The sequence below is a fragment of the Pelophylax lessonae genome, assembly GCF_965119305.1.
Source record: "Pelophylax lessonae genome assembly, chromosome: 8".
NCBI classification, from domain to species: domain Eukaryota; kingdom Metazoa; phylum Chordata; class Amphibia; order Anura; family Ranidae; genus Pelophylax; species Pelophylax lessonae.
The window spans coordinates 10,586,422-10,601,836 of NC_138775.1; the positions used below are offsets into that span (position 1 = coordinate 10,586,422).

Genomic DNA, 15,415 nt, shown 5'->3' on the forward strand with positions numbered 1-15,415 from the left:
CGGACCCGATGTCCGCCGGTCACTCGCGATCTCCCCGTGAAGAGGGAGAAAGGCAGACGGCTGATGTAAACAAAGCCGCCTGTCATTCTCCCTGATCTAACTGCAGAGAACACACGATCCTACTATGTAGGATCATATGTCTCTGTGCTTACATCACAAGTCACACCCCTTTACAGTTAGAATCACGCCCCTAGGGACACACTTAACCCCTTGATCACTAATAAAGTTAACCCCTTCCCTGCCAGTGTCATTTTTGCAGTAACAGTGCATATGTATAGCACTGATTACTGTAGTAATGTCACTGGTAACCCCAAAAGTGTCAAAAATGTCAGTCAGGGGTCCGATCTGTCCGCCGCAATGACGCAGTCCTGCAAAAAAAATCACAAATCGCCACCATTACTAGTTAAAAAAAAAAAAAAACAGAAATCTTTCCCTTAGTTAGTAAACGCAATACTTTTTGCGCAAACCAATCAAAATACGCTTATTGCGATTTTTTTTTTTTACCAAACATATGTAGCAGAAAACAAATTGACCTAAAATGTTAAAAAAAAATAGATTTTTACATTTTTTTGGGGGGAATTTCATATAAAAAAAATGTGAAAAATATTGTTATTTTTTCAAAATTGTCGCTTTTTTTTTGTTTATAGCACAAAAAGTAAAAATCGCACAGGTGATCAAATACCACCAAAAGAAAGCTCTGTTTGTGAGGGAAAAAAAGGACAGCAATTTTGTTTGGGTACAGCGTCGCACGACCGCGCAATTGTCCATTAAAGTCACGCAGTGCCGAATCGCAAAATAGGGCCTGGTCAGGAAGGGGGTAAAATCTTCTGGGGCTTAAGTGGTTAAAGCATGACATGTTAGGTATCTATTTATTCGGTGTAACATTATCTTTCATATTATACAAAAAAAAAGTGGGCTAACTTTATTTTTTATTTTTTTTATTTCATGAAAGTGTATTTCTTCCCAATAAATTGCATTTGAAAGACCGCTGCGCAGATACCGTGTGACATAAAATATTGCAACAACCGCCATTTTTTTCTCTAGGGTCTCTGCTAAATAAAAGGTATATATAATATTTGGGGGTTCTAAGTCATTTTCTAGCAAAAAAATACTGATTATTTTTCAACAAATGTCAGAAAAAGGCTTTAGGTGTGAAGCCACAGAACCTGTGAAAATAACATGTGTCTTGGTTTAAAGGGATGAGTTGGGAATCCCTACTGTCACCACACAACCCCCACACCGCCAGCCATGAGCCAGGACACCATTGTCAGGAGGACAACAAAGCCACAAGGTGTGCCAAGATGGCGGCGGGGCACTTCCTGCGGTTACACAACAGAGGGGGGCCGAAAGCAGCGAGGGGTGCACCGCAATAACTTCCGGTCTGGCAGAGGAAAGCCTCTCCCACGCACGCGCATACAGCAGACAAAGGAGCACGCAGTGCGCAGGCGCGGAGGGAAGCGGGCGTTGCCGTGGAGACGGGGGGAAGCGGCGCATGCTCAGTGTGTACCGCGTGCTGTCTCCATGGTGACGGCTGGAAGAGGCTCTGAGCACGGAGGAGAGATGGAGGAGAGCCCGGTGCTGCTGTATGGAGAGGCTGAGGGCATGGTGCAGAGCCTGCAGAGCTTCCCCCTGAGGGACACCGGATCAGGAGGGTGAGGAAAGGGGGTTTTCGGGGGGATAGATGGGGGTCTGGGCTATGGGGGTGAGGAAAGGTGTCTAAAGGGGAGAAGATGGAGATCTGGGGGTGGGAAAGGGGATTTATAGGAGAATTATGGGGTCTGGGTTAGAGAGGATGGTGCTTAAGGTTCTGGGCTCTGGTGTAGGGGTGAGAAAGGGGTTTGGGGGGTTGAGGGAGGGGGTCGGGGAAGGGGTTCTGGGGAAGGGGGGGGGGGGGGTTAGGAAAGGGGTCTGCCGAGGAGAACATAGGTGTCTAGACTTAGAGGGATAAAGGAGAGGGTCTGGAATGAGAATATGGGGGTTTGGGCTCTGGGGGAAGTGTGGGGGGGGGGGGTGAGTAAAGGGGGTCTGCTCAGGAGAAGACAGAAGTCTAGGGCTCTGGGGGCTGAGGAAGAGGTTCTGGGGGAGGGGGGGATTTCCAGGCTCTGGGGGTAAGGAATGGGTGTACGGGGGAGAACATGGATGTCTAGACTCAGGGGGATGAAGATGAGGGTCTGGAGTGGGATGGGAGTTTGGGCTTTGGGGGTGAGGAAGGGGGGTCTGCTGGGGAGAAGATAGATGTCTGGAGGAGTGAGGAAGGGGTTCTGGGGGGGGGGGTTGGTCTGGGCTTTGAAGGGATAGGAAGGGGTGTGCAGTGAGAACGTGGCTGTCTAGACTCGTGGGAAGAAGACTAGGGAAGAAGAGGAGGTGGAGTGAGAAGTTGAGGGTCTGGGCTCTGGGGGTGAGAAAAGGGGTCTGCTGGGGAGAAGATAGAGGTCTGGGCTCTGGGGGGTGAGGAAGGGGTTCTGGGGCATTTGGTCTATGGGCGTTAGGAAGGGGTGCGCAGAGGAGAATATGGATGTCTAAACTCAGAGGGATAAAGAAGAGGGTCTGGAGTGAGAAATGGGGGTCTGCTGGGGAGAAGATAGAGGTCTAGGCTCTGGGGGTGAGGAAGAGGTTCTGGGGGGGGGGGGGGGGGGTGTGGTTCTGGGCCCTGGGGGTAAGGAAGAGGTGTACAGGGGAGAACATGGAGGCCTAGACTCAGAGGGATGAAGATGGGGATCTGGGCTCTGGGGTTGAGGAAGGGGGCCTGCTGGGGGAGAAGATAAATGTCTGTGTTCTGGGGAGTTAGGAAGGTGTTTGCAGGGAGAACATGAATGTCTAGACTCAGAGGGATGAAGAAGAGGGTCTGGAGTCAGAAGATGGAGGTCTGGGCTGGGTGGGGGGGGGGGGTGAGGAAAGGGATCTGCAGGGGAGAACATGGAGGTCTAGACTCAGAGGGATGAAGAAGAGGGTCTGGAGTGAGAAGATGGGGGTGTGGGCTCGGGGGGGGGGGGGTGAGGAAAGGGTTCTTCTGGAGAGAAGATTGAGCTGGCTCTGTGGGTGAGGAAGGGGTTTCTGGGTTTTGGGCAGTGAGGAAAGGGGTCTGCAGGAGAGAACAGGGAAGTCTAGACTCAGAGGGATGAAGAAGAAGGCCTGGAGTGAGAAGATGGGGTCAGGGATCTGGGGGGTGAGGAAAGGGGTCTGCGGGGGAGAAGATAGAGTTCTGGGCTCTGGGGGTGAGGAAGGGGGTCAGGGTAGGGGTTCTGGAGGTGGGGGGGGGGTGGGTTCTGGAAACAGGAGGGTTAACAAAGGGGTCTGCGGATAGAGCATGGAAGTCTAGACTCAGAGGGATGAAAAAGAAGGTCTGGAGTGAGAAGATGGGGGTCTGGACTCTAGAGGGTGAAGAAGAGGGTCAGGGAAGGGGTTCCAGGGGGGTCTGGTCTCTGGGGGGTTAGGAAGGGGTTGTGCGGGGAAGAACATGGAGGTCTAGACTCAGAGGGATGAAGAAGAGGGTCTGGAGTGAGAAGACAGGGGTCTGGACTCTGGGGGTTAGGAAGGGGGTCTGCGGGGAGAGCATGGGTGTCTAGACTCAGAGGGATGAAGAAGGAGGTCTGTAGTGAGAAGATGGGTGGGTCTGAGCTCTGGGGGTGAGGAAAGGGGTCCAGACTCTGGGGTAAGAAAATGGTATGAGGAAGGGGGGGGATGAGGGTCTTGCATCTGGAGTGGTGAGAGAAGGAGTCTGCGGGGGCGAAAATGGGGGTTTGGGCTCCGAGGGGCCAGGAAGGGAGTCTGGGGAGGGGACAATGGGGGTCTGGGATCTGGGGGTGAGGAAGGGGGTTGGGGGGATATGGAGGTTTAGGCTCTGAGAGAAAAAAAGAAGGGGGTCTAGGGGGAGAAGATTAGGGTCTTGACTTTGGGGGGTGAGAAAGGGAATCTGAGTTTTGGGGTGTGAGGAAGGGGAAGGTATGGGAATCTTGCTTCTGAGGGGTTAGAGACTGGGACTGCAGGAGAGAATATTGGGTTCTTAGCTTTAGAGAATGAAGAAGGGAGTCTTTTTAGATGAAAATGGAGGTCTGCAGCGGAAAGATGGGTTTTTGGATGTGAGTAAGGGAACCTGAAGGGGGGAAAATGGGGGTCTTGCCTGTAGGGGTGAGAGTTAGTGTCTGAGGTGAAGATGATTGGAGAATGGGCTAGGTGGGTTAAGGGGGGGGGGTAGCAAAGGGGGTCTAGGGGAAGAGATTGAGGCTCTGGCTGGGGGGGGGGGGTGGTTGAGAGAGGAGGCCTGGAGTTGTGGGCAGGAGAGGATTGGAGTTTGATGCTATTGCGGGGAGAAGTTGGGAGTCTGAGGTTCTTGAGATGAAGATGATGGGGTCTAATGTTCTGGAGGGTGAAAGGAGGATGGTTTTGGCTCAATGGAGGTCTGCTTATCTAGAAGGGGAGAGGATAATGGTCTGAGGTTCAGAAAGGGAAGTATAGGGGTCTGGGGTTCTGTATGGTTAGAAGATGGGGGAGAAGAGGATGAGAGAGTGGGGGTCTAAAGGCTAAGGCAAAGTGTCCATCTGAGGTTCTATAAGTGGAAAGGATAGGGTCTGAGACTCTGGAGGGGCAGATGATAGTTGTCTGGGGCTCTGGAGGGTGAAGGGATGGAGGTCTGGATGGGAGAGGCTGGGGATCCAAAGGCACAAACGATGGAGGACTGAGATTTTGGAGAGAAGAGGGTGGGGTCTGAGGTTCTGAAGGGACAGAGCATGGGGGTTTGGAGCCCTAGAAGGTGAAGGGATGTGAGTCTATTTGGGAGGGAATGTGGATCTGAGTTTCTGGAGAGAAAGGAGTAAGGATGTGAGATTTTAAGTGGAGAGGATGGGGTTTTGGAGAGGAAAGGAGAGGGTGAGGTTCTGGGGAGGAGATAATGGATGTCTGAAGTTCTGGAGAGAAGAGGATGTATGACTGAATTTCAGGAGAAATATATGATCTGAGGTAATGGAGAGGGGATGATAGGAGTCTGAGGTTCTGGAGAGAAGGGGGTGGGGTCTAAGGTTCTAGAGATGAGAGGATAGGTATTTGAGGTTCTGGAAAGGAGATGATCAGATTCTACAGTTCTGGAAAAGAGGATGGGGAACTGAGGTTGTTCTGGAGAGGAGGGGATGGGGATATGAAGTTCTGAAGATGAAAGGCTGCAAGTGTGTGGTTTTAGAGCTGAGAGGATGGGGATCTGAGGTTCTAGAGAGGGAGATGATGGGGGTCTGAGGTTCTAGAGAGTAAAGGATGAAAATCCGAGGTTCTAGTAGGGAGACACTGGTAGCGTGAGGTTCTAGAGAGTGAGAGGATGGGGTCTGTTGTTCTAGAAAGGGGGAGGATGGGGGTCTGAGGTTCTAGAGAGGAAAGGATGTGAATATGAGGTTCTAGTAGGGAGACACTGGTCGTGTGAGGTTCTACAGAGGGAGAGGATGGGGGTCTGAGGTTCTAGAGAGTAAAGGATAAGAATCTGAGGTTCTAATAGGGAGACACTGGTCGTGTGAGGTTCTCCAGAGGGAGAGGATGGGGGGTCTGAGGTTCTAGAGAGTAAAGGATAAGAATCTGAGGTTCTAATAGGGAGACACTGATAGTGTGAGGTTCTACAGAGGGAGAGGAAGGGGGTCTGAGGTTTAGCAGAAGATGGAGATCTGAGGTTCTGGTAGAGAGAGGATGGAATCTGAGCCCTGGAGGGGAGAGGTTGGGAGTCTGAGGTTCTAGAGAGGAAAGGATGTGAATCTGAGGTTCTAGTAGGGAGACACTGGTCGTGTGAGGTTCTACAGAGGGAGAGGATGGGGGTCTGAGGTTCTAGAGAGTAAAGGATAAGAATCTGAGGTTCTAATAGGGAGACACTGGTCGTGTGAGGCTCTAGAGAGGGAGAGGAAGGGGGTCTGAGGTTCAGCAGAAGATGGAGATCTGAGGTTCTGGTAGAGAGAGGATGGAATCTGGGCCCTGGAGGGGAGAGGATGGGGTCTGAGGTTCTAGTAGGGAGACACTGGTCGTGTGAGGTTCTACAGAGGGAGAGGAAGGGGGTCTGAGGTATAGCGGAAGATGGAGATCTGAGGTTCTGGTAGAGAGAGGATGGAATCTGGGCTCTAGAAGGGAGAGGTTGGGGGTCTGGGGCTCTAGAAGGGAGAGTTTGGGAGTCTGGGGCTTTGGAGGGGAGAGGTTGGGAGTCTGGGGCTTTGGAGGGGAGAGGTTGGGAGTCTGGGGCTCTAGAAGGGAGAGGTTGGGAGTCTGGGGCTCTAGAAGGGAGAGGTTGGGAGTCTGGGGCTCTAGAAGGGAGAGGTTGGGAGTCTGGGGCTCTAGAAGGGAGAGGTTGGGAGTCTGGGGCTTTGGAGGGGAGAGGTTGGGAGTCTGGGGCTTTGGAGGGGAGAGGTTGGGAGTCTGGGGCTCTAGAAGGGAGAGGTTGGGAGTCTGGGGCTCTAGAAGGGAGAGGTTGGGAGTCTGGGGCTCTAGAAGGGAGAGGTTGGGAGTCTGGGGCTTTGGAGGGGAGAGGTTGGGAGTCTGGGGCTTTGGAGGGGAGAGGTTGGGAGTCTGGGGCTCTAGAAGGGAGAGGTTGGGAGTCTGGGGCTTTGGAGGGGAGAGGTTGGGAGTCTGGGGCTCTAGAAGGGAGAGGTTGGGAGTCTGGGGCTCTAGAAGGGAGAGGTTGGGAGTCTGGGGCTTTGGAGGGGAGAGGTTGGGAGTCTGGGGCTTTGGAGGGGAGAGGTTGGGAGTCTGGGGCTTTGGAGGGGAGAGGTTGGGAGTCTGGGGCTCTAGAAGGGAGAGGTTGGGAGTCTGGGGCTCTAGAAGGGAGAGGTTGGGAGTCTGGGGCTCTAGAAGGGAGAGGTTGGGAGTCTGGGGCTTTGGAGGGGAGAGGTTGGGAGTCTGGGGCTTTGGAGGGGAGAGGTTGGGAGTCTGGGGCTTTGGAGGGGAGAGGTTGGGAGTCTGGGGCTCTAGAAGGGAGAGGTTGGGAGTCTCTGGGGCTTTGGCTGGGATGTTGGTCTGTGTTTATCTAAACATTATTTTTATCATACTGTATGTGTGTAATAATAGAGCAGAAGTCTTGTCCTATCTTCCATAAAGAAGTCACTGTGGATTATTTGTCTCCTCCCTCAGATGGTTCAAGCAGCACGAATACATTGAAAAGCTGAACATGCACGCCATCTTGAATGCCTCCAGCGGACAGGAAGAAATTATAAAAGATCTTCTGGTAACCCATGGCAAGGTAAACTATATCATATAATGCCCGCCCACTTTTTGGTTCCTTTTCGCATTGTAGAGCAGTGCTGAGTGACCACCGCTTGGCTCCTTCTGAGGAACTAGGCCCTCTATCAATGGAGGAAGGGAGGATGAATGTAAGGTCTGCCTCCTCCATTCACAGAGCTCTTTTCATTGCGGGAGCTCATAGTACAAGTTTTATGAGTGGAACAGGGGTTCACTTTTCATGAGGGTCTGTGACGGGTGGAGCCGCTCGCATTAACCCCTGCAGGACCCCAATGTCAGAGCTATGGGAATTCCCCGGGAGGAGTAGGAGGTTTGGCTAAAGGAATAAAGATTTCATGGGACTGACATAATTCAGGTACGGTATGTACTTTCCCTGGTGCTGATTTAAAACAAATAAACACTCACTGGCCTCTTTATTGGGTACACCTTGCTAGTATCGGGTTGAACCCCCTTTTGGCTTCAGAACTGCCTTCATTCTTCGTGGTATAGATTCAACAAGGTGTTGGAAATATTCCATAGTGACATGATAGCATCACACAGTTGCTGCAGATTTGTCGGCTGCACATCCATGATGCCAATCTCCCAAAGGTGCTCTATTGGATGAGATCTGGTGAGTGTGGAGTCCATTGGAGGACAGTGACCTCGCTGTCATGGTGAAGAAACCAGTGGTGAGATGATTGGAGCTTTGTGACATGGTGCATTATCCTGCCGGAAGGAGCCATCAGAAGATGGGGACACTGTAGTCATAAAGGGGTGGGCATGGTCAGCAACAATACTCAGGTAGGCCGTGGTGTTTAACCATGCTCCATTGGTACTAAGGGGCCCAAAGTGTGCCAAGAAAATATCCCCCACACCATTACACCACCACCAGCCTGAACCATTAACCCCCCCCCCCTCCTCCCCCACACCATTATACCACCACCACCAGCCTGGACTGCTATCCCCCCCTCCACCACCACACCATTATACCACCACCACCAGCCTGGACTGCTATCCCCCCCTCCACCACCACACCAGCCTGAATCGGTGATGCAAGGCAGGATGGATCCATGCCCCAAATTCTGATCCTACCATCTGAATGTCACAGCTGAAATCCAGACTTATCAGACCAGGCAACATTTTTCCAATCATCTATTGTCCAATTTTGGTGATCCTGTGCGAATTGTAGTCTTAGTTTCCTGTTCTTAGCTGACAGGAGTGGCACCAGTGTGGTCTTCTGCTGCTGTAGCCCTTCTGCTTCAAGGTTGAATGTGTTGTGCGTTCAGAGATGTTATTCTGCATACCTTGGGTGTAACGAGTGGTTATTTGAGTTACTGTTGCCTTTCTATCTGGAACCAGTCTGCCCATTCTCTGACCTCTGACAACAACAAGGCATTTTCCTCCACACAACTGCCACTCACTGAGTATTTTCTTTTACCCACCATTCTCTGTAAACCCGAGAGATGGTTGTGTGTGAAAATCCCAGAAATCCTCAGACCGGCCCGTCTGCCACCAACAACCATGGTCACATCAAAGTCACTTAAATCCCCTTTCTTCCCCATTCTGATGCTCGGTTTGAACTTCAGCAACTCATCTTCACCACGTCTAGATGCCTAAATGCATTGAGTTGCTGCCATGTGATTGGCTGATTAGCAATTTGTGTTACCAATCAATTGAACAGCTGTACCTAATAAAGTGGCCCATGAATGTATAGATCACTCATTTTCAGCTTTTCTTGCACCCACAGAGATTTCTCCCAAAAATCTGAGCAGATCTGGAATGGATGGCTTTGTGACCCCATCCTCCCACCATCTGCTTTAGTTATACAAAGACTATTCAGAGAATATAGTATCTAGATTAGATGGACGATATATCTTATTATACTCTAATGAATTATTATTAATGGACTCATTTTAAAATATCTATTATATCACGTCGCATGATTGGTAAAATATACGAGAACACGACCATTGTTTCTTCATAATCAAACCATTTTTTTATTGTATACATTTTTTTATCTAAAACTGTAGATTATCACTCTGTCTTCTGTTATATGTAGCACCCTCCTTGTTAGGTTAGGTCAATTTTAGTCCTTTTGCTTCTCTGTAATCAGTGGAGCAGCTTGGGATTGCTTTGGACTGCTCTGAGCTTCACTGGTTTTGGGCTCCCCTCTGTTTTCTAGAGAGTTCTAGAAAGTAGTAGGCTGGGAGAGTCAAATCCACAGTTTGAATATTTATGTGGTCCCAGCCAATCCCTGGGAGAGGGTGCCCAGTAGGTGATTGGGAGAGTGCATAAATAGGACAAAAAACAAGGGGTAGTAGAGGCCAAGAGAGGACCCAAGAAAGCGGGACTAAACCGGCATAACTGGTGGTTGCAGGAATACAAATACAAATCTCATATATGTATAAAAAATATATTCATTTTATTACAAAAGAAAAAAAAAACATGACAACAAGACATACAGTACATAAAAGATATACCGGTCCGTGTGTGTATGATAACTGTGTACCAAAAAATACCACACTACTGGATCCTAATATATATTTTGCAGACTATTGGTCCCTGGATAAGCCGACGCATTTCACATTCATTGCTTCATCAGGGCATTGCCAAGACCAAATAGGTACTGCACTAAAGTGAATATAGTGAAAATACAAAAATTACAATCATTATAAACAAATATTTCATATTTATACATTGATACATATTGCATCGTTTTTCAAATATAATTATGCTAACCTCAACCTTTCTTGGGTCCTCTTGGCCCCTACTACCCCTTGTCTTTGTCCTAGTTTCTCGGGGATGATGGCATACATTTCACGGTATCTATTTTTTTGACTAGAGTGCATAAATAGTTTGAGACCTGGAGCAGAGAGGTTCTTGTCCAGGAGGAGAAGTTGCTTGTCTGAAGGGCTGCTTTCCTTCTGGACAGTCCAGCTGTGCTTCTCCATGTGCTCATCAAGGCCCCATCTGTGGCAGAGCTGGGGGACAGGGGGGCTAATCTAATGAATTTTGCTGGAGCTGACCAAGGGATATAACTGGGGATCTGTGTTTGAAGAGCCCTTAGAAGACATGCCTGGCTGATATTGGAAGGTGGCATCCAAATTAGTGATCGACCGATATCGTTTTATCGTTGCCGATACCAATACGGATATCTTGGCCATTGCATTTCGGTATCGGCCGTAAAGGGTCGATATTTTCGTACATTTAAAAAAAAAAATTTTTTTTTACTTGACAGATACTGCTGTGGAGAGATCTGAGGGTCTAAAAGACCCTAAACCCCTCCTCTGCACTTAAAAGCATTCAAAACACCAAGTTTGGCTGTTTTGAATGCTGTCATTTTTTTTAATTTGACGCCGAGTACCCGGAAGTGATTTCATGACTTCACGTTCGGGTTTTTACATGGAATGCGGCTTTGATCGGGTCTTCGGCAGGCCGCGCAGGCTGGTTGCCCGGGTCTCCCGGTGGAACGGGAGACCCAGGCGAGCCACGGAAGGTGGCGGGAGGGGGGGGGGGCGTCCCCTCCCACTTCTTGTAATGACAGCTGAGTGGCTTCTCAGCTGCATCGGTTGTCATTACAAGACAGCCGACCGTCGGCTATGGACGCCGGTAGCGGGGTGATGCCTCTAGCTGGAGGCATCACTCCGGTACAAGCACTTTCCCGAAATATCAGCAATATCGGCCACTGGTGGCCGATTACGATATATCGGGGAAAGTGCATAACGGCCCTCGATATATCGACTTTGCCGATAATCGCTCGATCCCTAATCCAAATATCCAGGTACATTAGTGAGTACAGACCGGTGTGTGAGATCCCAGTGTGCGGTGCTGCTATCCCTCAAACATCAGTGCCAGCTTGTGTTGAAAGGTGGACATTCTTTACAGTGTCTCTGTGTAGTTCAGCCCATTATTTTCTGCTGCAAGGACTGAGCTAGGAATCTTTGAGAAAGAGAAAAGTATCCTCAGGTTACTACTCTGTCCTACAGGAGTATCCCACTGTTACCCTGCACCCATCCAAGTTCGAGTTTATTAAAGCGTAAAAAAGATCCCCTTACACCAGGGGTCTCCAAACTTTCAAAACAAAGGGCCACTTTATCTTCCTTCAAACTTCAGGGGGGTTGGACTGTGGCCAATAGGAGTAGAAAACGCCCTGGCATCATTAGGGGTAAACAATTCCATAGGCTTGTTGGTCAGTGGGAATAAAAAAAAAAATTACGTAATTAGTTTCAGTGGGAGGAATAGTGCCCCATCATCAGGGTCAGTGGGAGAAATAGTGCCCCATCGTTGGTGTCAGTGGGAGGAATAGTGCCCCATCATTGGTGTCAGTGGGAGGAATAGTGCCCCATCATTGGTGTCAGTGGGAGGAATAGTGCCCCATCATTGGTGTCAGTGGGAGCAATAGTGCCCCATTATCAGTGCCAGAGGAAGAAATAGTGCCCCATCATTGGTGTCAGTGGGAGGAATAGTGCCCCATTATCAGTGCCAGTGGAAGGAATAGTGCCCCGTCATTGGTGTCAGTGGGAGCAATAGTGCCCCATTATCAGTGCCAGTGGAAGGAATAGTGTCCCGTCATTGGTGTCAGTGGGAGGAATAGTGTCCCATCATTGCTGTCAGTGGGAGGAATAGTGTCCTGTCATTGGTGTCAGTGGGAGGAATATTGCCCCATCATTGGTGTCAGTGGGAGGAATAGTGCCCTATCATTGGTGTCAGTGGGAGGAATAGTGTCCCATCATTGGTGTCAGTGGGAGTAATAGTGCCCCATCATTGGTGTCAGTGGGAGTAATAGTGCCCCATCATTGGTGTCAGTGGGAGGAATAGTGCCCCATCATTGGTGTCAGTGGGAGGAATAATGCCCCATCATTGGTGTCAGTGGGAGGAATAGTGCCCCATCATTGGTGTCAGTGGGAGTAATAGTGCCCCATCATTGGTGTCAGTGGGAGGAATAGTGCCCCATCATTGGTGTCAGTGGGAGGAATAGTGCCCCATCATTGGTGTCAGTGGGAGTAATAGTGCCCCATCATTGGTGTCAGTGGGAGGAATAGTGCCCCATCATTGGTGTCAGTGGGAGGAATAGTGCCCCATCATTGGTGTCAGTGGGAGAATTAGTTCCACATTATTGGTGCCAATAGAATAAATAGTGTCCCAAAGGCCAGAAAAGTAGTTTGGAGAGCCAGAAGAGTGACTGAGGCTGTGTGCCTGACTGTAAATACACTTGTTTGGGAAAGAACCTTAGGACCATGCAATGGGCCCTTTCGGGGGTGAGTGCTACATAGATTCCATGGGTATGATGGAACTTTCTGCATGATATGTCTGTACTGAGCATTTCAAAGGCCGTGTTCAAAGCTGAATTCCAGGTATTGATATTTTTACATAGTTACATTGTTCCAGCTTGGGCCAACTATGTATATATCCCACCTGTGGGATTCCTGTGGAAGATAGAAATCACTGCAGCTGACACTGCTACTACACTCCTACTACAGTGGTTGCTGCTATCCAAAAATATCCTTACCTGGAATTTTTCTTTAAACCTCTTCATGTACAGTACATGTCATTGTTTCATTCTGTACTCGGTTTTCTCACTTTTCTATAAAACAAAACTGCAGAAAAATTGTAAATATCTGTTCTTGTTCAATTAAAACTTCTTGATAAAACAAAAAAAAAAAAATGTACGTTGTCATCTGTCCCACCTGTCCCATCTCTTTGTCTCTCACAGATCCCCACATTAATCCGCCAGCTGATCAGCATAGAGATCTGGAAGCTCAAAGTCTTCCCCGTGTTATGCCAGCTGCAAGATTTCCAGCCCAGCAGCACCTTCCCCCTCTATATGGTGGTAAGTACTGTCCCAGCCCCACCTCACAGTATGCAGACACTGGAGACATGGGAGCTGACAATTATCTACGGCCCTGGTGTCCAACCTTTGGCACTTTTTGTGTGGCCCTCGGGGCCCCTGCAGACACTAATCTGTGTTTTCCTGTTGCCCTGTTATAGAGTGATTCCTAGCAACCCCATGCAATAGGTCTACAGTCTGACTGTCTCCTGAAGCATGTCCCCAGTCCCCAACATCTCCTATAGCATGCCCCCAGTCCCCAACATCTCCTATAGCATGCCCCCAGTCCCCAACATCTCCTATAGCATGTCCCCAGTCCCCAACATCTCCTATAGCATGTCCCCAGTCCCCAACATCTCCTATAGCATGCCCCCAGTCCCCAACATCTCCTATAGCATGTCCCCAGTCCTCAACATCTCCTATAGCATGTCCCCAGTCCTCAACATCTCCTATAGCATGTCCTCAGTCCCCAACATCTCCTATAGCATGTCCCCAGTCTTCAACATCTCCTATAGCATGTCTCCAGTCCTCAACATCTCCTATAACATGTCTCCAGTCCCCAACATCTCCTATAGCATGTCTCCAGTCCCCAACATCTCCTAAAGCATATCCCCAGTCCTCCACATCTCCTATAGCATGTCCGCAGTCCTCAACATCTCCTATAGCATGTCCCCAGTCCCCAATATCTCCTATAGCATGTCCCCAGTCCCCAATATCTCCTAAAGCATATCCCCAGTCCTCCACATCTCCTATAGCATGTCCGCAGTCCTCAACATCTCCTATAGCATGTCCCCAGTCCCCAATATCTCCTATAGCATGTCCCCAGTCCCCAACATCCCCTATATAATGTCCCCAGTCCCCAACATCTCCTATAGAATGTCCTCAGTCCTCAACATCTCCTATAGCATGTCCCCAGTCCTCAACATCTCCTATAGCATGTCTCCAGTCCTCAACATCTCCTATAGCATGTCCCCAGTCCTCAACATATCCTATAGCATGTCCCCAGTCCCCAACATCTCCTATAGCATGTCCCCAACATCTTCTATAGCATGTCCCCAGTCCCCAACATCTCCTATAGCATATCCCCAGTCCCCAACATCTCCTATAGCATGTCCCCAGTCCCCAACATCTCCTATAGCATATCCGCAGTCCCCAACATCTCCTATAGCATATCCCCAGTCCCCAGAATCTCCTGAAGCATGCCCCCAGTCCCCAACATCTCCTATAGCATGCCCCCAGTCCCCAACATCTCCTATAGCATGCCCCCAGTCCCCAACATCTCCTATAGCATGCCCCCAGTCCCCAACATCTCCTATAGCATGTCCCCAGTCCCCAACATCTCCTGAAGCATGTCCCCAGTCCTCAACATCTCCTATAGCATGTCTTCAGTCCTCAACATCTCCTATAGCATGTCCCCAGTCCCCTACATCTCCTATAGCATGTCCCCAGTCCCCTACATCTCCTATAGCATGTCCTCAGTCCCCTACATCTCCTATAGCATGTCCCCAGTCCTCAACATCTCCTATAGCATGTCCTCAGTCCTCTACATCTCCTATAGTATGTCCCCAGTCTCCAACATCTCCTATAGTATGTCCCCAGTCCCCAACATCTCCTATAGCATGTCCCCAGTCTCCAACATCTCCTATAGCATGTCCCCAGTCCCCAACATCTCCTATAGCATGTCCTCAGTCCCCAACATCTCCTATAGCATGTCCCCAGTCCCCAACATCTCCTATAGCATGTCCCAAACATCTCCTGAAGCATGTCCCCAGTCCCCAACATCTCCTGAAGCATGTCCCCAGTGCCAAGCATCTCCTGAAGCATGTCCCCAGTCCCCAAAATCTCCTATAACATATTTACTGTCTCTGACAATGCTATAGCATGTCCCAAGTCCTCCACATCTCCTATAGCATGTCCCCAGTCCCCAACATCTCCTATAGCATGTCCCAAACATCTCCTGAAGCATGTCCCCAGTCCCCAACATCTCCTGAAGCATGTCCCCAGTCCCCAGCATCTCCTGAAGCATGTCCCCAGTCCCCAGCATCTCCTGAAGCATGTCCCCAGTCCCCAACATCTCCTATAGCATGTTTACTGTCTCTGACAGCCTCCTTCAGCATGTCTGCAGTCTCTGATCGTCTCCTGTAGTATGTCTGAGCATCTCCTGTACTATGTCTACAGTGTCTGACCATCTCATGTAGAATATCTGCAGTCTCTAACCATCTCCTGTATCATGTATGCAGTCTCTGGCCATATCTTGTACCATGCCCATAGTATACGACTATATCCTTTTTTACGTCACCTGTCTCTGACTATCTCTCCACAGTATGTCTGACCATCTCCTATAGTAAATCTGGTCTCTGACCATCTCCTGTAGTGCAGGTGCATCTCATGAAATTAGAATATCATCAAAAA

At 49.5% G+C, this 15,415-nt stretch overlaps 1 protein-coding gene across 1 annotated transcript in view; it reads left to right on the forward strand.

Annotated features, from left to right (window-relative positions):
* Positions 1 to 1,520: 1,520 nt before the first annotated feature.
* The window catches only part of ZMYND10 (zinc finger MYND-type containing 10), a 31,901-nt gene continuing 18,006 nt past the window's right edge, over positions 1,521 to 15,415 (forward strand). The window contains exons 1-3 of the mRNA XM_082264937.1: positions 1,521 to 1,652; positions 7,090 to 7,198; positions 12,890 to 13,006. Of these exons, the coding sequence (XP_082121063.1) occupies positions 1,522 to 1,652; positions 7,090 to 7,198; positions 12,890 to 13,006 (357 nt within the window). The 5' untranslated portion in view covers position 1,521. The remainder of the gene's footprint in view (positions 1,653 to 7,089; positions 7,199 to 12,889; positions 13,007 to 15,415) is intronic.